Source organism: Gymnoscopelus braueri (genome assembly GCF_963280865.1).
Source record: "Gymnoscopelus braueri genome assembly, chromosome: 20".
Classification (NCBI taxonomy): Eukaryota; Metazoa; Chordata; class Actinopteri; order Myctophiformes; family Myctophidae; genus Gymnoscopelus; species Gymnoscopelus braueri.
In genome coordinates, this window is record NC_137622.1 from 24,635,445 (window position 1) to 24,657,978 (window position 22,534).

Below are 22,534 nucleotides of genomic sequence, written 5' to 3' on the forward strand. Positions count from 1 at the left end.
TAAAGCAATAATTGTTACCCACAGTCCTCTGGTTATCAACGGTTGCCAGAAGAGGGAAGTAAAGAGCTTGTGTAATGGAACTTCAAGGACCTGTTTTATCTGTTCTTCCGCCATACCCATGTATTTGGGTCCCACCAGCACTTATTACAGCATGGTTTGTTGGGTGTGCAAAGCAAGAAGAAATAAGTCTGAGAAAATCTATAAGTAAATACAATGAACCAAAAAAAGCTATAGGTGGCGTATGTGGCAGCAACAGTTTGTGTTTTATGGGAGTGGATGAATGGTAATTATGGTGTGGAAGAAATAATCGGTAAGCATTGGGTTTACATCCATGATCCATCTGAATGGCTCATGCAGAGATGAAAACAGCAGGGCAGTGGTAGGGAGGGGTTTTTCATATACTCATTTCCACCTTCAAGTCAATTCATAAACACAAATCAATGGCCCAACTAGGCCTATACATCAATTTTACACACGCATAGATCTCTAGATATATGCCACAAACTGAGCTATTTTTAGTTTTAAGTGACTTGAGGTAGAAATGAGGAAATTAATGATATACTGTATATCTAGCCTATGTACTGTATGTATATACATAGATAGATGCATATATGTTTTTCTATTGTCTCCGTATTGTAATTAAGAAGGCTTTAACCAGTTAGGATCTATATGAGCACCATACATGTGCAACACAACACAACACAGCAGTAGCTACAGCTCTTGAATACAGCCTCCCTTTAATGCCAAGAGTCTCCTCCCATCGTTTCATCGTCCTCGTTTTGTTTGGCAACACTGGTGGTCAATGTTGCCATGTCTGCTTATTCTAAGCGACGCTGGGCTTGTTTTTCTCTACATGCTTGTAAATATTGATGTTTGCGGGTTTTTGGGCTTAATTGTTTCTAAAGTGTAGATATTTTGGGCTTATTTAGGGTTTGTTTACATTTTCATGTAAAGAACCCCCAAATTAATATGTATTTGTCTGCGCACCCCCATCTGAAAATAATTTATGCCAGGCGCCCCATACAACATTTGTGCCATTTTAAATGTTTAATAACAAATATGCACATTTTCTTCAAGATTTTTCTACAAGTTCACTATGCGCGTTTTGAGCTTGTAGATCAGCTATTTTCAAATGGCCGATGTATATAGGTTTAAACAAGTGCTCATGTGACCTAAGTTGCTTCTTTTGGCCTTGTTTTCATAGTCCTGGCTGCTTATTTCTTTCACAAAACCTGGCAACACAACACTGACCCTATTCGCTGTGTAATCGCCCTCTCTCATTGTTAGATAATCCGAGTAATTGTGTTTAAACTGATAAAACAAACATTTTGCTTTCATAGCGGAACGTACACTGGACAGCGGTCCTTTCTTTTCTTCTCAATTAGATCTTGCGGCTTCTTCAACACATCATGGACGCCGGGTTCTACCACCGCGGTCCTTTAATCGTGTGCTTGGCCATGGCCGTTGTCCTAGGCTCGGTGCGGGGCCTGGGTGAGGACCTGGACCGGCCTCTGATCGGACCACCGGGGACCCCCATCCGACTGATGGAGACGGACCCGGGCCTGAAGAAGGCTCTCCAGTTCGCCGAGGAGCGTTACAACCTGGGCTCCAATACAATGCACGTCCGCAGAGTCAGTAGGCTCATTTCTGCAAGCAAACAGGTATGATTATTATTAATTATTATGATGTTTTAATTTAATGCTGTTTAATAACCGTGTTAATTCGTCATGTAACATGTTTGATGATTCTGTGTCGAATTGGTAATTTACTGAAAAAATAATTATAAACCGATAATAACGGTCATACTAACCTACATACTGTGCATGTTTTTGTAAACAACTACGTCAGTGCACCAACTGTTGTTGCATTGAACTGTGTGACATTCTGCGCATCCATCTGTGTTGCGGCATCACATGACTTGCTGTAGCCACTAGCCAGCAGCGCGTCAGCCCGTTATAACCAGTGGTGTAAAGTTACCAAGTACATTTACTCAAGTACAATTTTTAGGTATTCTTTTTTACTGTACTGGAGACAGTATTTTCAGTACTTTTACTTCTACTCCACTACATCTCAGAAGCAAATATTATACTTTTACTCCAGTACAATTATTTGAAAACTTAAGTTACTAGTTGTTGAAAATAGCCGATCTAACTCAATGAGCCTGTATATCTGCTATTTTCAAAATATGTTTATACATTTGAAAACTTGTGAAATGGGACAATATGTATAATGAGTACTTTATACTTTGAGTACTTTAAGTACATTTTGATACCAATACTTCTGTACTTTAAGCACATTTTGAATTCCTTGTAACAGAGTATTTCTATATTGTAGCAGAGTACTTTTTCCACCACTGACCATTTAGATACTGTGTGTGTGGCTGCGTGTACACTACAGTAACTTGAAAATGTTGCTCTTAACAGCATTGGCATGATTCCTCCTCCTGGTCTACATGATAACCTCCTAAGCTACTGATCTTTAGGTTTACGAAACAAAAACTGTCTCTTTTTTTGTGGGTTTTGCAATTGCAGCTGGTGAAGGGAATCCGCTATTCCATCACAGTGGAGTTGAGCAACACACAGTGCAAGAAATCTACTGTGCTCAGAACATGCGATTTCTATCCTGAGCCACACCAACTGAAGGTAGGTGTGTGTGTGTGTGTGTGTGTGTGTGTGTGTGTGTGTGCGCGTGTGTGTGTGTGTGTGTGTGTGTGTGTGTGTGTGTGTGTGTGTGTGTGTGTGTGTGTGTGTGTGTGTGTGTGTGTGTGTGTGTGTGTGTGTGTGTGTGTGTGTGTGTGTGTGTGTGTGTTGTGAAAGCAGAATCTGAATGGGAACTCAGTCAAACAAGATAGACAAAATAAGACACAGACGAAGTCACAGTTTGGAGAAGAATCAGTGATATATTCTTGATATCAGGAGTAGATACGAGACTCACAATGCCAGTAAAACAGACCTGTATGAAAAACCACAGCCCTCGAACTCCAAGAACACTGTGACTGCAAGTGACTTAAGGCAACTCCGCACCAAACAGACTCGTCCAGACTATTGCAGACTACTCCAGACTGCAACAGACTGGTATTCGGTTGGCAAAAGTTGCCATTTAAGTCTGTCAGCCGACTGGCCATTCATGTGCTAATTAGACTTTTAGCGTGCCAGCGTTGCCAGGTCTGCTTATTATAAGCGACTTTGGGCTTGTTTCCCTGCAAAGCCACTTAGGGATGTTCCCAGCGTTTTTTCTTCACTGACGTGCAGTGGTGTAAAGTAACTAGTACATTTACTCAAGTACTGTACTTAAGTACAATTTTGAGGTACTTTTACTTTACTGGAGTATTTCCAATTGTCTATACTTGTACTCCACAACAATTATTTGAAATGTTTAGTTACTAGTTACTTTGCAGATATAAATCATTATGAAACATACATTAACCACTTTAGCCCTATTTTATACTTTTAAGCTATTTGAAAATAGCAGATCTACAAGCTCACAACGTGTTGCGATGCACGCGTTCTGAGCTTGTAGATCTGCTATTTTAAAACATTTTTGTACTTTTACTTTTGGTACTTTAAGTACATTTTTATACCAATACTTTAGTACTTTTACTCAAGTAAATGTTGAATTCCAGACTTTTACTTGTAACAGACTCAGAGTACATCTATTGCATTCAAGCCTGGAATTTCGTCATTTTAGGGGCAAGGCCACTTGGCCTTTGGTGTTGTAATTTTTTGGAGGGCACAAAGGCCCTGCCCGGCCTTCCTGCCAGGGCAGGAAGGCCATCCAAAAAAATAATAAAGATTTTTAAGTCCAAAAATGATTTTTAAGTCCACGGAAATAATGCATTTAACTTGAAGGTTAAGGATGATTGTATTTTAATATATTATAAGAATAGTATAACTATCTGTGAAATATTACCCATTTATTTCACAAAATAATGTGTTGGCAAATGACCAATATTTAGTTATATAGGTCTCAATATGTCACATTCAGCCCTGGACTTCACTGACTGAAGTAGCGGTCACATTAATCACATTAGATTCACAGAATGTATTTTACCCACAAGTTATTTTCATTCAAATGAAATGTGAATGAACTTGCACTAATAATGACTTTAGTTGATTTTTCACTCTTTAAAATATAGTATTTCTTAATTATTAATAATTACAGCTTGTAGATTGGCTATTTTCACGATTTTAAATTGTTTTTAAATAATAATAAAAAAGGAACATACAAGATTTCCACCCGACAGCCATAATATATAGCCAATATATGGTTCTGTATCAGTATATGAGTCCGTTTTTGAAGATTTCATTCTAATTGGCTACTAGCCTGAATATGAATTTCATGAGCCTGGGTAGGTCACCCTGGCTTGGCGGAGATATGCCCTGTAGCACACTCCGCACAGCAGCAGCAGCAGCAGCAGCAGCAGGTGAAAGCAATTCACTTAATTGCTCGTTCTCTCTCCCTCTTTCCGTCTCCTCAATCTCTCGCTCGCTCTTTCTCTCTCAATCTTTCACTCTCCCTTTTTTCTCTCCCTCTGTCTCTCCCTCTTTCTTTCTTTCCTTCTCTCTCTGCCGCTTTTGTTTTTACCTCCCTCTTTCTCCCTCCCTCCGTTTCTCTCTCCGTCTCCCACTTTCTCTCTGTCTTCCTCCCCTCTCTCTTTCTCTTTCTCTCCCCTCCTCTCTCTCTTTCCCTCTCTCTCTCTCTTTCCCTCTCTCTCTCTCTCTTTCTCCCCCCTCTGTCTCTCCCCCTCTACCACTCTTCCTCTGTCACTATCTCCCTGCTTTACGAGCCTATTCATGCAATGCTTGAACTCCCACTCAGAAGGACATGTTTACATACTTGCGCATTACATATTTATACATAAACACGGATGCATGTGACTCCGTCACTGGACAAATTTACACACCTGCTCCCAATCACCACAGCGCAAAAGTAGGGCAAATCAATCAATCTCTCTCTCTCTGGGAGCAACAACAAGAAACAGTGAATGTAGGTTTTCATAGACATGGTCGCTTGTTTCTCTCACATAATCTGGCAACACCGACAGCCCTCTGTTGTCACTGCCACTGCGCTACCAGTCGGCTAAAAAGCTGAACATGTTCGGTCGGCTCTGGGTCGGCCGAAAAGGTCCCGACGGACCCCCCGACGGACCCCTAACCGACTGGCCGACGCTTCCCGAAGCCAATTCGGCCCAAAATCGGGCCGACTCAGATTGGTCTGGAGAGGGCTTAAAGCCCTCTCCAGACCAATCTGAGTCGGCCCGACTCGGCCGACTCGGCCCGAGTATTCATTATACTCATCACCAAAATGGCAACATAGTGCGATCCCTCCTCCAACCCAACAGCTTCATTAACATCCATAAACACCTGAAAACAAAGAGGATTATAATTCCCTTTGTTCCAGCCAGGGGCAGAAACACCTATCTTTCAACTATTCCTACCCCCCGGCCACAACCCAGCCAATTTGTCCTTCAAACAAACAAATGCCAATTTGTCTCTGTCTGCAGTAGGATTTGACATTATTGCATTAACTAGCAGTTGTTTACAAATGTTTACTTATTCTCCAAATTACTTTGACATTGTGTGTGTGTGTGTGTGTGTGTGTGTGTGTGTGTGTGTGTGTGTGTGTGTGTGTGTGTGTGTGTGTGTGTGTGTGTGTGTGTGTGTGTGTGTGTGTGTGTGTGTGTGTGTGTGTGTGTGTGTGTGTGTGTGTGAGAGAGAGAGAGAGGGAGAGATCTGTTTTGTGTAGTCAGTTGGTTTCTCAACATCAAGAAGGCCTTGCATGAGAAGAGGTTAACATTTCATAACTGTGTGTGTGTGTGTGTGTGTGTGCACGAGCGAGCGCATGTACCATACCATACCACATAATTATTGCTTTGTTCTGTAGTCTGTAGTCTTGTGACTTATAGTGACCTTAGTAAACTCATGCTCGCAAAAGCACAGTACAAGTTGGCTTTGTTCTCTCCTTTGTGTGACTTGCAAATAGGTCATCCTGGGTAGCATACACTGACACTGACATCCTGTTTTACCTGTAGAACTGAAGGAACTCAACCACACCAATTGTCTTTAGAACACTGGTTCTCAAAGTGATATACTGTGTTATATGCTTTAATATCAAATACTCCCCTCTCCTCTTTGTGGCTGCTAGACGGAGGTGTGTTTGTTCGAGATTTGGGACATCCCCTGGCAGGGCACTTCAACAATGCTCAAACAGAAGTGTCAGCCTGCAGGTCAGTCAATGTCTGAAAAAAGTTTTTTAAATCCATAAATAAATAAAATAGTATATCAAATATCAAATATATCATATCAAAATGACTTAAGTAATGGTCATTAGTCGTTTTGTGTTAGCGTGTACCATGTGCCGGGCAGCGGTCAGAATCCGAAAACAATGAAGTCTGCACACTGGATAATGCTCCAAAGTTACAATTTATTGTTTTCCACCATTTGGACGTGACGTTTCGAGCCTCACCGTCTGATGAAGAGCTGGTGAGGCTCGAAACATCACATCCAAATGGCATCAATGTACTGTGCACATTGGTACTCACCTCCTGTCTTCTGTGCTGCTTCTCTCAGTAGTTAAACAACAGCCCGAAGAGACCAACAGTATTGATCATCTGCCACTGTCTACGAGCCAACCACTGGAGGTGACACATATTGACAACATATGAATGTGTTGATCATCTATGCCTTGGTCTGATATTGAAAACAACACACTGTTTACTTGTACGAAGTAAATGTGTCTCAGTATTTCAGTTGTTGTTATACTACCATGCTAAATGTGTGTGTGTGTGTGTGTGTGTGTGTGTGTGTGTGTGTGTGTGTGTGTGTGTGTGTGTGTGTGTGTGTGTGTGTGTGTGTGTGTGTGTGTGTGTGTGTGTGTGTGTGTGTGTGTGTGTGTGTGTGTGTGTGTGTGGTCCTTATCTGACAGCAGTCTGTGGAGCTGCTGGGTCAGTTCAAAGAGTTTGTGGCCAAATTCAATAAAGTCTACAGCAGCCAGGAGGGTGAGTGTGTTGTCCACACAACATAATAGAACAGTACAATGCCACTATGTGTGTGCCATAATCCCTATATTTCCACAAAGCCATTCCTAACCCAGATCTGAACAAAGCATTGGTCTGGTTTTGTTTTTGTATTTTTTGTATTTAATTCCTAAATTAACCTGCAAATGTCATCCAAGGACACATATGGGATTTAAGTATCAGCACCGTTTTTTGAATGTAGTCAAATTGGTGATAGTTGGATATTGATCGATATATCAGGCTAAATAAACATGCCTGCCTAGAGTGAAAGCCACATGGAATCATATATTATTTTTAGGATACAGAGTTAACTATCGCTACATATGGGAATCTTTGAGAGAGATAAAAAAAAGATTGGTTGATATCAGCCTTCCTCTTCCCTAAAATATGAATAATATTGAAAAATCCATATCGGACGACCTCTAAATCAAATGCTGTAACATGCTTGCTTACTTTGGTTTCTAACCAAATATTCTGTTTACAAAATAACTAAGATTACTTAGTAATTACACAGAGATAAAGAAGATAAGAAGATTGGGGTGGAATTTCTACTGTCATAAAATGTTAGCACTGAGAAACATGGCAAAAAAATAAAAAAAAAATGTATCCAAAGTGCTTCAAATATCAACATCTCATTCGCACTAAGCTAATATTCTTCCATTTAAAATGTCATTCCATAAATTTAAATGTTTTCTAACCTATGACCCTGCAGAGGTAGACCGTCGTCTGCGTGTCTTCCACCAAAATCTGAAAACGGCTGAGAAGATCCAGTCTCTGGACCAAGGCTCTGCTGAATATGGGGTCACCAAGTTCAGTGATCTCACTGGTGTGTATGTTAGTCTGTATGTGTTGCATTGTATTATAATGTAAAATTATATCGTCGCTGTCGGGTGGAAACCTTGCAAGTATAAAACTGTTACTTTTCGGCAAATGGGGAAAAATAACCTGTGTTCCAATGGATCCAATGTAGTTATCATTTAGTCACACGCTCTTGTTAACACTTTTCATTAGTTAAATATTTATAAAACCCGCAAACAGACTTAACCACTTACCTATTTGGGGCATGGTGCCATAAATGATTTTTTTTCCCAAACTTCTAAAACTTCTCCAAAATAGCAAAAATACCCGATCTACAAGATGGTAGGAGCTTGTAGGAGTTTGTAGATCTTGTATTTTTGCTAACTTTTGTGTGACACCATCATGCAATGAAGTATAGAATGGGCTATTAATTTATGAGTTCTCTCCTTCGCTTATCCTCTCTTTCATGTGTTTACCTTTGCAGAGGAGGAGTTTCGTTCTATGTACCTGAATCCCCTCTTGAGCCAATGGACTCTGCATCGGTCAATGAAACCGGCCGCTCCTGCCCTTGCTCCTGCCCCTGCCAGCATGGACTGGAGGGACCATGGAGCCGTCAGCTCTGTTAAAAACCAGGTAGAGGCCTCAAAGATTAACTCAGAAAGTTCAACAAATGACATGAATATGATGAATATTACTATAGGTATAACGTCTCTCTCTTTCTCTCACTCTCTCACTTTGTGTGTGTGTGTGTATGCGTTTGTGTTTGTCTGTGTATGCATCTGTGTGCATTTGCAGGGCATGTGCGGGTCTTGCTGGGCGTTTTCCGTTACAGGCAACATTGAAGGCCAGTGGTTCCTGAAGAATGGCACCTTACTGTCGCTGTCTGAACAAGGTAATACACACACATGTACACGGATGTGCATAGACACAACGTCACACAAACAGTTAACCATTTAAGCACTATTTTATTCCTCCTCATACGATGGTTTGACGTTGCGAAATAGCCGATCTATAAGCTCACAATGCGGCAACGTGTTGTGAGCTTGTAGATCTTCTATTTTCACTCTTTTTCAATCTTTTGAAAGATTTCACCTATAATGGCATGCCCACAATAGAGAGGTCAGGTTGAAAGTGGTTAATAGCACATGTAAACAACTTTCTTTGTCATGGTTAGTTGTACTGTTTACTTATACAGATAAACTGACTTGTTTATTGATGATTTGTCCCTCACAGAGCTGGTTGACTGTGATAGGCTGGACCAGGCATGTGGAGGCGGGCTGCCATCAAATGCTTATGAGGCCATTGAGAAGCTGGGTAAGAAAGACGAGGGTGGATAGGTTTGAGGTACTCCATGCTGGAACACATAAGTCTTTGCCACGAAATATAAATGAAACAATACTTGAATTGTGAAGAGTCAATGTAACGAGTCAAGTCACACGCTTTATTAATTTTTCATCTTCAACTATGGTGTGTGTTTCAGGTGGTCTGGAGACTGAGACAGACTACAACTACACTGGTCACAAGGAGAGCTGTGACTTCAGCAGCGGGAAGGTCGCCGCATACATCAACAGTTCTGTGGAACTATCCAAAGATGAGAAGGGTGAGGGGGGCACAATGACAAAACAAAAAAGTTTGGGAAAAAGTCGCCATTTTGTATTAGGGCCAGGCAATATATCAATATTATATTGTGATATGAGACTGGATATTTTGTGGAGTAATATCGTGATATGGCATAAGTGCCCTATTTTATAAGTAAGACTTGCAGAGCCCCTATTTTATACTTTTGTGTAAAAAAAAATCAATCACTCGCACACTGCTTTATTGCAGACAGGTTTGATTGCGCCCACTAAATGCCTAGTGACGTTTCGAGCTTGCGCTCTTCATCAGACACGCTTCAGACATGCATCATGACATGATCTGTTACAGATCTTTGCTATTTAAAAAAAAAAAAAAAAAGGAATTTGATATTGTCACAATATTTGACTTTATTTGGCCGAACATATTGTGATATTTGATTTTGTCCATATCACCCAGCTTTATTTTGTCCTTGTATTCATTAAATGTATTCCATATGTACAGTTCCATCAAATTCTATGGGGTCTAAAGAGTTGGTGAACAGGTACTTAAGAAATGCAGAGAAGGCTAAAAAACTAATTTCACCAATGGACTGAAATGCAATTATTTATGGTTTCAGAAATTGCTGCTTGGCTGGCTGAGAATGGACCTGCCTCTGTGGCCCTGAATGCCTTTGCCATGCAGGTAATTTAAAAAAAAACGTTTTTTTGTATAGAATCCATATACCATATATTTTAAATCATCAACTTTGCCTCCACTAAATTTTGTGTGTGTATATACTGTACTACACATTATTTACAGTATATATCCTCCTTTAAGTTATTTATTAACGTAATCAATAATTTCCCGACATAGTTCTACAGGAAGGGTGTGTCTCACCCCCTGAAGATTTTCTGCAACCCCTGGATGATTGACCACGCTGTGCTGCTGGTGGGATATGGAGAACGTAAGACAATACACATCCACACACCATCCTCTTTCATGTTTTTTTGTTGTCTGTTTCAGCTGCTTCATAGTCAGACCATATTCACATGGCAGCCATTTTTCTCTTACTTCTGCACTGTGGATTTGGATAGGCCCTGCAGCAAAGTCAAGTTGCCGATCTTAAAATGTGTTAGTAATGCTGCGTTCACACAGCAGCAACAAAGAAACAAACTAAGTCATTTACAATGGAAGCCAGTGACATGAAGTAAAACAAGTTGAGCTGGCTTAAAAAAAAATCAACACTCCAATGACGCAGAGAAGTGTTAATCATATGTTTTTGTTTCACTTAGTTGTTTTGTAGCTTTTGTCACCACTAGTGTGAACACAACATAATATTTCAGTTTCTTTCTTATCGACAATTTGACAGGACACACTGACTTGTGGGAATCAGCCTATCTTAACTTTATTATAGATAGTCTCTGAGCACCCTGCCATTTGAATTTTTGTTAGTTTAACCAATCTGTATGGTAAAGTATGTTAACACAAAATAACTTGCACATCTGCAGTGGTTGGAGATAGTCTCCTTACTCTTCCATCGAGAAATGTAGACCCTGTTTTGGGGTAGGACACCTACTAGTTGACGACAGGTATTTGAAGCAGACGAATGCACTGGATTGGACACTAGTAGCACTGCCGTCTTTATTGTAGTTTGGACATTGTTAAAATTACAGTACCTCTCGCCATCCAGAGAGGGAGAGAGAGAGAAACGACAGACAAAAAACTTAAGGATTATAACTACCACTACCCTCCAGTCAGCAGGCCTCTGATTTCATTTGCCTTCCAGTGCTGACTATTACAGTAGGTTCTCAGTTCTTACAGTATGTACAAGAATCAAATTCAACAGATATGAATATTAAATAGTTCCAGCACCTGTAATGTTTCAAACATTTTAATCATAAACAAGCCTGGCACACAATCACCTAAAATATTGATACCCGGAGGTAATGTTATTGTCTTGCTGCACTGTAATTGCTGCTGAATGATTGCCCTTTGGACTTCTGCCAGAAGTTCACTTCTGTCATCAGTACTTGTGTCACTTGTTTGTGAGTCTCAGTGGCTGCGGTTACATGGACATCATGTATTCATTCAGAATAAACTCATTCCGAATAGAGATTCATGATCTGTTCCACTCACCTGTTTACATGGGACCTGAATAAAAGTATTCCTTGTTTACTTGACCCAAAGCATTCATTCGGAATATAACTTTTGACATGCGCAAAGTGGTTCCCGCCTACGCCCGGGCATGGACCAGGGGCCGCCCAGCTCCACTACCCGGGGCGGAGCTTCCCCTCACCCTGGTGGGCATGGGAGGAGGCAATAGCCCCCTTGTGCCCCCTTGGGCGGAGGTCAGTCGGTCGTAGGCAGGCCGGTAAGCAACGCACCGACTCCTGGCCAGGCAGCGTTGTATGCGGTGCAAGCCTGCGTACCTTTGTTATAGCCGTTTTAATGTGAAGTAGCAGATCTACAAGTTCAGACCAGTTTCTTTTTTGTATTGGTATCAGACACAGTCAAACTTAGGCTAGCCTATACTACTTGTCACATTTTATACCTTCATTTTATTTAAACCAAAAACGTTTCATCTGACTGAATAGATTCTTTTGATTATATGTTCCCGTTTCATGTCAAGGACAGGTAAAGATTGTTCCTCCATCACAGGCTCAGATCCTCGGAGCGTCCGTTCTCCTGGACAAGTCTGGGCTTAACCATTACAGGCTTATTAAATGACAATTTACAATTTTGGCCTTTAGCAGACGTGATTTACAGTAAGCAAGATAAACACGAGGTAATACATCAGATGCATAGTGTAGTGCCTCAGTAATCTAGGATCGTAGATAAACCAATAACCTATCATCAGTCTAAACATTATAATAATATTTTTTTTTAAATAATACCGGTATGTACATTGAAACTATACACACTATTAGGATGCCAGCTAGGTCAACAATGACCTGGCATCTGTCTAAATAACATGCTATCTAATTTACATTTTAACTTTGCATAAGACTGCATGGTCGTCAAGGCTAGAACATTTAAAACAAAACTATTATATATTAATATGAATTAATTCGCATTGGGCGTTATCTGAGTAGAGAGAGAGAGAGAGAGAGAGAGAGAGAGAGAGAGAGAGAGAAAGAAATGTAACTTACGTATTGCACGTCGTTGCCATTCACGTGGCTGTTGCATGTGCATTGTGCACGCATGTTCGTGTCATGTTATACTTTGCTGTACCGTGAAACTAATAAACCGGTTTCTGCACATACCAAGGGATGTATGCAGCACTCCTTACATTCTCTGGAATGCATCCTTCTAACAATACAGGTTGAGTTAGTTTCATATTGAAACGGATTTGAAATGTCAAACATATCAAGCCTCTGACGTTTTTAAATCTAGTTCATCATGCAACGCGTGTGTGTTCCGCCCTCAGTTTCATCTTATGGAGGCCATCGCCCGCACACGCAAGTTCATGTAAATATATATTAAGTTCTAAATAAAAACAGGTTTCACTCCCACTTTATGATGCATCTCTTTTTCCCCTAGACGGGACGTAACAATATAATATCCATTCCAAGTTTTATTAGCCTTTGGTCGTGAGGTTAAACTGTAAACAAACTTCTTATTCTCTTCATTATACGTGAGAGTCGGCTATTTACTTTCTAAACGTTTAATCGTGTGAGGGACTCGCTTGCGCTGATCTACAATTTGTCATGCGGTGCGTCACGCCGCTTTGTCAGCTTGTAGATCTGTCCCTTTTGAAGAGTAGAGACATTTTCCGGTTGCCTTTTATGGTCTTAAATGGGGCGTGGAGCAATGCAAATGATTCTCTACGTGAACGCGCCTCTGACTGTCAGACAAAAATGAGGAAGACCGGCGATACACACATATCAGTGATTTACACGCCGGTTGGTACGCACGTCCGTTTGTGCTTATCGAAAATATGCACCCCTTTAGTCACTTTATTTAGGCATGTCCAAATTTGAATCATGTCCAAATATGTATATTTTTCTATTCTTTAAAAACAAACAGAAAACTTAAATCTTGGCTTGGTGGGTGCCCCCCTAGCCTAATGGCGCCCTAGGCAATTGCCTACTCTGCCTATTGGCTGGGCTCTGAGCACGGACATGTGCAAAAGAATGCATGTATTCCAAACAGAGAGGAGCGTTCGGAATAAAGTGTTTATATGGTCAATTCCGATTGGTATACGCCGGTATACCGATTCAAACGGTATATACCACCCCTCCAAACCCGAATGAAAATTCATTCAAATCAGACCGGAATGGTATTCTATTCCAATTGAGGTGTTTACATGAGCATTTTTATTCTGAATGAATTCCTCCATTCATTCATTCCGAATGTAAGTGGAATATACCTGTCCATGTAACCGCAGCCACTGTAACTGAGTGTGTACCTGTTTGTACAGGTAAAGGCATTCCATTCTGGGCCATCAAGAACAGCTGGGGAGAGGACTATGGTGAACAAGTAAGAATCCATTCAAACTTAACAGCTGTGACTGGCTGCATGTGTTTTCCATTGAGTCATATACAAGCAATTATTTAGTATCCAAATAAATAATGTTACATTTTTGCAGCATTTTTAACTTGTTAATTCATATCTCTCTCTCTCTCTCTCTCTCTCTCTCTCTCTCTCTCTCTCTCTCTCTCTCTCTCTCTCTCTCTCTCTCTCTCTCTCTCTCTCTCTCTTTCTCACAGGGTTACTATAACTTATACAGGGGTAACAAGCTGTGTGGGATCAACAAGATGGCATCTTCTGCTGTGATCAACTAGTCTAGACAACTAAAACACACCAACAATACACACACACACACACACGCTCACTTTCTCTCTCCCTCTCTCGTGCGTCCCTCCCTCAACATGTGAACAACATGAGTAGTGAGTCCATTGTTAACACTATTTAACAATATGTTTCCTTTAAAGTGCATGAAGATAGGGGTCAGACACATGTACATCCTGCTGATGTTACCTTTCTTTCAAACCAAGTTCTCAGTATTCTACATACCTCACATCTCATGTCACTTTACCATACCAGCTGTGATTAAGCTAGTTATTTAGCACAGCTCAAGTGTTATTGTGATTTCAATATAGATTGTTTGCTCTGAACTAATTCCGTTAATCCTAATAGGGTGAAACAATTGATTGATTGAATTTTTGACAATATACATTTTTGGTGTACCTAGTTATTGAGCCTGTGCTTTGAAAAATGAGATGCTCTATTGCACTTGTGCGTTGTTTGTTTCCCTGAATGTTACAGTATGTCTCTGCTAAAGTTATGTTCTCAAGATAGCATTTTTGGTTGAGTTGTTATATTGGTCTTTTCAACCTCACATGATGCTAATGTGCATTTGCATAGAGCAACCAAGTTGTTTGCGGGTTCAATCTAAAAGATTGATTTCATGATTTTTTCAATTACTGTTATAATGCAAGGATGAACATGACTGGAAGTTGAATAAAGTTTGGAAACCTCTGATTGATTGATTGATTGATTGATTGATTGAATACTTTATTAGAAGTTTGCAGAAAAACGCACATGAAGGTACAGTTCAATACACGTCAGCTAATAGGAATTAAAAAACCCAAGAAAGCCATTGCCTTGTTTCCATTGGGGTCCCTTGTACTCAATTCATAGTGACATTAAATGACAGACATATATACACTACTATGCAGAACATCATAAAAACAGTTTAGGAAAAAGAAAAACAAGAAATATGTACAGTAAATATTTTGAGGGGGGGGGGGGGCTAGGTGAACAGTGAACAGGAACAGGTTGCAGTCACAAGCTGATGACATGTCGTTTACATATCAGGAACAGTAAAGATCCTATTATGCTTCCTTGCGGAACGCCACAGCTCACTAGGAGGGGGGTGGACAGGGTTCCGTTCACCTCCACCACCTGTTCTCTCCCCCCCAGATACGATTGCATCCAGCTCACCGATGTTCAAAACCAATTGCTTTTAGATTATCAATCAAAATAGAGTGATTAACGGTGTCAAAAGCCTTTTGGAGGTCTAGCTTGACCATGCTGCAGTATTTGCCCTGGTCCACCTCTTGTTTGATGTGATCAAATATCCTTTATCTCATGTGCTGTGAGTCCAGGCACAGGACAGGACAGGACAGCAGGTGCTTTTTTGTATTGATTGAATACTTTATTAGTCAGAAATGTAAACAGCACGTGGTACAGTAAGACCTTAAAGCTAAAAGGATAACACAAAAGTCCTGGGTACTTGTTTCCATTGTGGTCCTATATTATTTCCATTTGGTGAATGGAAAGCACACTTACATAACCACTATAAGTTCATGGGAGCCTTACATTGAAGAAATTGTCAATGAAAAAAATATTACTTTTATACAGAAATTTGTGAGGCAGTGATTTGAAAATAAGACGAATGGAATTAATAACGAAAAAAAAAAAGGTTCACCTTTTCATCAAGCTCAGTTGAAAATCACCAGCATCACCATCCTCATCGATGGGTCTGGTGCCAAATCTTATGTTGAAAATAAGAAACGAAAGTCGCACTGTGTCGTGTGTGTGTGTGCGTGTGTGTGTGTGTGTGTGTGTGTGTGTGTGTGTGTGTGTGTGTGCTTGTGCGTGAATGTGTGTGTGCGTGCGTGCGTGCGTGGGGGGGGGGGGATTCTACCTCTACGCAGTACGCACAAGAATGGCATCAAGTTGTTAATCCGGTCTGAGTATAGAGCGGATACAGAAACTGTGCGCGCATCTGTGTGTGTGCGCAAATTACCGGATACAGTAGGCGGGCTATAGACCGGATCACACTGGTTAATTCAGAATAAAAACCAGGCTTTCCGACGGTACTGGTGGAAAGAAAGCAGCGTTGCCATGTCGGCTTGTTATAAGCGACTTTGGGCTTTTTCTGTGAAGTTGCTTGTAAATATTCAATATTGGTAGTTGCGGGTTGCGTTTTTTTTAAGGTTGTTTCTAAAGTGCACTTGCTTATTTAAGCTTGCTTCATATTTTTTTTAATTATTATTTAAACCAGTGGTTCTCAAATATTTTCATGAAAGGGTTTTGTGCCAGAGCATTTGTATTGTTGGAATGTTTCAAAAAAAAATATTCCAAATAGTCCACATTTTATTGCGAGAGTTTTGGAAATAGCAAAGTGCTCATGTGGCCTAGTTGCTTCTTTTGGACTTGTTTTCCTAGACCTGGTGGCTTGTTTCTCTCGCAGAATTTGGCAACACTGCCTTGGGAGCACATGAGGTCTAGTACGTGTTTACGGACAACAAATCTCCATCCTAAGCGTATTTCTTCTTATCCTGAGGTCATATACACACCTATTGTCAGGCTACTGTCATCAAAAGTGACATATTAACCCCCTTTCTATCCATCAAGGTATTTATGTAACTTTTCAGAGTTCTCGTGTATTATTATCATCACGTTTTGGGTTGGTTGTTTGGTCAGCTAGGCTAGCAGTAGCATCTGTCCAGACTGTCCAGGTTAGCTAAAAAGGTAGGAACGTTCTTTTCTATTCTGCGTATTATGACATTTTAAACTATTTGTATGCATTAAAGCCTTTAAAGGGCAAGACCACTTTGGTAGAGGTTTGGGTTGTGTAGTTACCTTGCCGAACGTGTATTAGATTAGTTGTTGCTAACTGTTAAATTAAACACCTTCACGTGACTTGGTGAGCGTGTTGCTTCAGCATGTCTTCAGTTAAGGTCGTGATATTTGTTGGTTAAAACTAGACCCATTACGAAGTTTTTTGTTAAAACGTTAGATCTATATTCTGATAGTAATCATTGCTATAGAGCAGGGGTCTTCAACAGGGGGACCGATTTCTTTGTGTCATCACTTCCAATTTCACTTGTTTATCCTGGCTGCATCCTGTATGAGTTCTCTGTCCACCGTCCTGATTGAAAGGCATTTTCTCTTTACTTAAGAGCTGGAGAGACAGAGAGACCCCTGTTACTGAACAGGAAAGGTGGGCACTAGGGACATCTGGGCACCTCGATGTAAAATGGGCTATTTTGTCCAAAATGTTAAATTGGTTAGACACGATTGACATGATTAGAACCAGAGCCATGATCAGGAGAACATGCTTAAACATTTGACAATTAAGGTCCAATATTCTACAATTGCTACAAAACCTGTTTATCCAGTCATTTTGGGGCATAAACAAGAAGTTGAAGGATAAAGTTAAGTCTGATAAGGATGTACTGTGCACATCATGTATACCAGATGTCCCTAGTGCCCACCTATCCTGTATCCATTCGGTTGCCATATTACTTTGAATGGTATGCTCGTTCTATATAGCAATGATTGAGATAAGATCAGAATATAGAGCTATTTAACACTTCATTAAAATAAAAATAATAATCTTTTACCTTGCCTTTAAACATACAGTATTGGTCAATAGCAGTATCTGCCAACTCTTTAAAAGCTAATTTCTTGGCCTTTTAGCTTAGTTACCGTTTTGGATGCCATCTAGATTTCTCCAACAAGCATCGCCAACACACTCTCTTTCTTTTCAGCTGGCTAATAAAACGGAAGCTCCAAGCATCACAGACACACACCTCTTCCACAGCTGGTCTAGAGAACTGAAGCTCAGCCTCAATAATGTCACAGGCCACAAAACGCAAACATGTTGTCCAGGACCTCCTGGGGGACTTTGTCATTCCTACAGGAAATCAACAGATAGTGAAGGTTGGTTGTCATTGCACTTTATTCTAGAAAACATAAAATTACAGCAAAGTAGTCTGTAGTTTAGTAAAATGTCTCCACTTTTCCTAGCTCGGAACCTCTCCCTCGGCTATATAGCTCTGAGATGAGGTTCTGCTTTGTAGGGTGCCGGCAGAACGTGACACAGATGAAAGGTACTGATTTTTACCTTTTTCCGCCCATCGTATCCGAAAAGTAAAGGTAGTCCTCCCTGCTCTCAGATGTTTGAAATTCTGGCAGAAAATAACATTTAAGCAACGGGTTGAAACAAGCGTTTGAATCGCTTATTTAGTCAGCCTGTGCCATGTTTTCCCATTCAACCCGAGTGGACACCCCGACGGCAGGTGTCAGTACTGCTCCCGTTTCGGAAGTTCCCAAAGAACCTCTGGATAAAGAGGTTAATTATATAGTGACACTGTACTTTTTACACAGGGATCTTTTTAGCAGTGGAATGTTCTCATTAGGGAGTGCTCATAAAGGGTTGGTTTATCAGATAATCCTGGTGGCTCAACCAGGTAGTCAACAGATTTGTGATGATCTGAGTCACATCACCTGCTCCCTGTACCTCGTGATTCAAGAGGGTTTATTTGTCACTCACTCATACAGGATTAAGCAGCGAAATGTTAGTGTGGCATGCTCTGCAGACTGCTAACAACTGCCTGGCACAGGCTGACTAAAAAAGCGATTTTAAATGCTTGTTTCAACCCGTTGCTTCTGCGAAAATTGCAAACATCTGAGAGCAGGGAGGACTACCTTTACTTTTTGGATACGATGTGCAGAAAAGGGTAACAAGTCGGTACTGTTGGCCACCGTTTGCCGCTGTCACACTCTGCCGGCACCCTACGAAGCAGGACCTTAACTCGGAGCAATCGTGGAGGGTGAGGTTCCAAACGGGGCTACACTTTTCCATGAGTTTCACATGGACCACATTCTCTCCACTTCCTCTAGTGAGCACATACGCATACCTGCCATTGCTGCCAACATAGACTGTGAGAAATAAGGAGATTTTCTGGTGGGTGGGGGGGGGGCTGACTTGGTTTTAACTTAGTATTCACTGACTTAGTATTAACATTATGGCCCTAGCTGCATATCAGTGGGGTGTGTAACACCCATGGGCATGCTCACTTTTACCCCTTACCTCTTGGGTGAGTGGTCCAAAATAAAGGATATTTTCAGGAGGATTACAATTCAGATGCACAGCAGGATACAGGGTAAAAAGTCTGGAGTCTCCTGCTAAATTCAGGAGTGTTTGCAGGTATGCATTCGGTATGGGGCAAGACAACTGACAGGTGAGTTGTGGTTGATGCGGGATAATTGATGACACCTGTCGATTGTGTGCCCCATACCGTTTGTGCTCACGAGGGAAAGTGGAGAGAATGTGGTCCGTGTAAAGCTTGTGGAAAAGTGGAGATATTTTAGTAAACATACGTTTTCTGCCAGAATTTGCAAATGGATATGAAACTAGATGACAATAGCTGACCCCAAGTTGCAGCAATTAATTATTAGGTGAGTACACACGCACACACAACTTGTAATGCCGCGTGATGACTCCCCCAACACAGGAGGGCATGGGAGTTATCCATGGCTGAGTATATGGAATACATGAAATGTACATATCACAGCCATTCTAGGGCTAGGGAGCGTCAGCCAGTACTACTTGTCAACAAGTAAATGTCCTACTAAACACCAGGGTCTACATTTATCAATGAAAGAACAGGGAGACCACCTCCAACTACTGCAGATTAACTTACTTTACCAAAATTACCATACAGATTGGGTAACATTTTATTCATTCAAATATTTTGCAGATTGTAGCTTTAGTCAGTCAAGCTACACAAAACAAGGAAGCAATGTACATTTTGCAACACGTACCATTTTTTATTGTGCTACAGTATTTTATGCACTCTCCAAACGAGTACCTTCTTCCCTGTCCTTTGGTCTTATTTGTTTCACTTGGTGCCCTTACAGGTTATCGGTAGCCGTGGCAACAACCTGCATGAGGCTGTCACTGCACAGGGCGAGGCCTTTCTGGTGAGCATGCCCACCAAGTTCCGGAAGAACCTCTGGATAAAGAGAGGTAAATGATATAGTGACACTGTACTTTTTTCACAGGGATCTTTTTAGCAGTGGAATCTCATTAGGGAGTGCTCATAAAGAGTTGGTTTATCAGATAATCTAACTTGTGTAACTTAGAAATATTTAACTTAGACGGCCCTATTTTACGCTCGACCGCTTAGCACTTGTGTACCACTCAAAACAGGTGGTTCACAGGACGATGAGTGATTTAAAACGAGTGCTCCCCAAAACAACTTTGCTCCCACACTCAATACACAGGTGTAAAACACTGCAGAAGAAGAAAAACAGTTAGCTTCACAGAGTTTGACAGAAAGTTGCTTGTAACGACAACGGTGCATTTTTGTGAAACCAAGTCTTTACAGAGACAAAAAGGTGTCTGTAGAGGTGAAATATTGGTGAGTATTGTAGTTTAATACAATCAGACTGGACTTTTCTGCCTCACGCTGTCAATGGAAGAGACGCTGCCTATATTCCTCAGACACCTTTCAAAAAGAAACCTTGGCGGGGAATGATTATTTTGGCGTTGATTTTATTTGAAAGCTCCTGTCTCGGAGTTTTGTCTTCACTGCATACTGTGTTGGGATGGGTCCGAATAATCGAGAAAAAAAACGATCATTTAAAAAATATGCAATAATGTTATTGTAACCTAGGATGGTGAATGGCTTAATTTTCGTCATTTGATATAAATAGAATAAATCAGGGAGGTGGGTGTGATTGAATCACCGTTATTAAGCAGTAGAATATTCGACTGATTTTAGTCAGTCATGCAGATCCCTAATACTGTTATTCTTTGGAATACAAAGCATAACACAGTTTTGATACTTGATTCATGGGCCCAAATTATTCCAACCCCCCCCCCCCCCCCCATTTTGGTGCTATTAGTTGCAGTTGCTGCCACATGGAAATTGCTATAGTTCATAATATTGTAATTTAGATGTATTTAAGATTACTTGTTCAGTCCCAGCATATCCTGTTTACAGTTGTATATGTACAAATTGCCTGGGCTCTCTCTATCCCCCAAGGTGACTATGTGATTGTGGACCCCATTGAGGAGGGAGAGAAGGTGAAGGCAGAGATCAGTTTTATTCTCTACAGAGACAACATTCAGCACCTGCAAAAACGACAGCTCTGGTGAGTGTGTTTGTACGTGCATATAAGCACAGATAAGCAAACACACAGACAATAATTTCCCCCAATCGAATGTGTTTTGGCATGATGTTAACCGGTAGGTCATGATATGTTTTCTTTTTGATTGCCTTCCTTTAGGCCGGAGGGTTTTACAGAAGAGCCGGTGTCTCAGGAGAAGACAGACGGACAGCAGGGAAAGGAAGTGGTGCGGGATGAGGAGGAAAATAGTGACTCTGAAGATGATGAGAGTGACTTATTTGTCAACACTAATCACCCTAACAACCACTACAGTGAGAGTGATGATGAAGAAGAGGAGGAGGATGACAAAGAAAGGACAGAGATCAGTTCCTAGTAGGGAGCATTCTCGGACACTCTGAGACAGTGGGCACTGGGAGCTATTTGAAATCATCTGGCAGTGTACTCGGCTGCAATGCTGATAGAAGATTTTGAGCTGTCCTCTGCTTCCACTTGATGTAAAAGCTCCTCATTGCAGCTCAGTCGCAGCAGCCATACAGGGAATCCTCTTCAATTCTAATGGGAAACCACAAATGGCATGTGGTAATGCGTGTCCCATTGCCCTTGTGAATTTTTCCCATACTTGATAATGCACCTTTACCTTGTTTTCAAGCAGTCACTGCCTTAAAAACGAGCAATCTCAAAGATCTTGCTAGTGAACTGCAGGGATGGAACAAAAGGAATCCCACATGAGTAATTCTGAGACAATATAATTTCTGTAATACTGAGACTTAAATTAAACAATTTGCATGTTGATTTTACCTCTGCAAATGTGTCTGTGAAAATGAATAAGGTCGTCATTTCAGATAGCTTACAGTATATAGCAGCTAGTGCTTTGCCTCGGGTTTAACTCCCATTGCATTACATTGAACTTTGTGATGTTGACTTTCAAATCACTTAAGTACATTCCACATTTGTTTACAAAGGAATACATCTGTGACTTGTGTTGTGAGGGCTATGACCCTCAACCAAATCAACAGGTGGTTGTAATTAAAAAGCACAGTGTTGTAAAAAGAAGTCTCTTAATTTGTCTCTTAATTTAAGGGTAATATCCAGGAAGAAATTAAGGTCTTGGTACAAAAGTTTTATTCCAAATGCACTGCAGGGTGAAACTGGGTGGATCTGCACAACAGTATCTATCCGTCATCTTGTTAACTGGCTTGAATCCCCCTATATAGCTTACATGTTAAAATGTCAATTGAAAACATTTCTTGAGTCTCATTGTAGTGTGAGAAATATTTCCCTTCATCCTGT

The 22,534-nt window shown here is 40.8% G+C and overlaps 2 protein-coding genes across 6 annotated transcripts; both read left to right on the forward strand.

Moving 5' to 3' along the window:
* Window positions 1–383: 383 nt before the first annotated feature.
* ctsf (cathepsin F) lies at window positions 384–14,854 on the forward strand. 4 transcript variants are annotated; one of them, XM_080416675.1, is made up of 14 exons: window positions 384–1,661; window positions 2,532–2,642; window positions 6,145–6,226; window positions 6,570–6,640; window positions 6,925–6,997; window positions 7,728–7,841; window positions 8,298–8,446; window positions 8,609–8,705; window positions 9,047–9,127; window positions 9,294–9,413; window positions 10,008–10,072; window positions 10,244–10,334; window positions 13,791–13,849; window positions 14,080–14,854. In XM_080416675.1, the coding sequence occupies exons 1-14, from the start codon at window positions 1,410–1,412 to the stop codon at window positions 14,152–14,154; spliced, it is 1,440 nt and encodes a 479-aa protein (XP_080272801.1). In that variant the 5' UTR covers window positions 384–1,409; the 3' UTR covers window positions 14,155–14,854. The 4 variants fall into 4 exon arrangements, with proteins under 4 accessions (XP_080272801.1, XP_080272803.1, XP_080272802.1 ...); XM_080416677.1 differs by having other exon boundaries at window positions 385–1,661; window positions 6,928–6,997; XM_080416676.1 differs by having other exon boundaries at window positions 385–1,661; window positions 6,573–6,640.
* A 1,736-nt stretch (window positions 14,855–16,590) lies between these two features.
* Window positions 16,591–22,368, forward strand: eif1ad (eukaryotic translation initiation factor 1A domain containing). Of its 2 annotated transcripts, none has more exons than XM_080415465.1 (5): window positions 16,591–16,735; window positions 17,875–18,046; window positions 20,030–20,138; window positions 21,160–21,268; window positions 21,404–22,367. In XM_080415465.1, the coding sequence occupies exons 2-5, from the start codon at window positions 17,960–17,962 to the stop codon at window positions 21,615–21,617; spliced, it is 519 nt and encodes a 172-aa protein (XP_080271591.1). In that variant the 5' UTR covers window positions 16,591–16,735; window positions 17,875–17,959; the 3' UTR covers window positions 21,618–22,367. The 2 variants fall into 2 exon arrangements, with proteins under 2 accessions (XP_080271591.1, XP_080271592.1); XM_080415466.1 differs by having other exon boundaries at window positions 16,717–16,852; window positions 21,404–22,368.
* The last annotated feature ends 166 nt before the right edge of the window (window positions 22,369–22,534 follow it).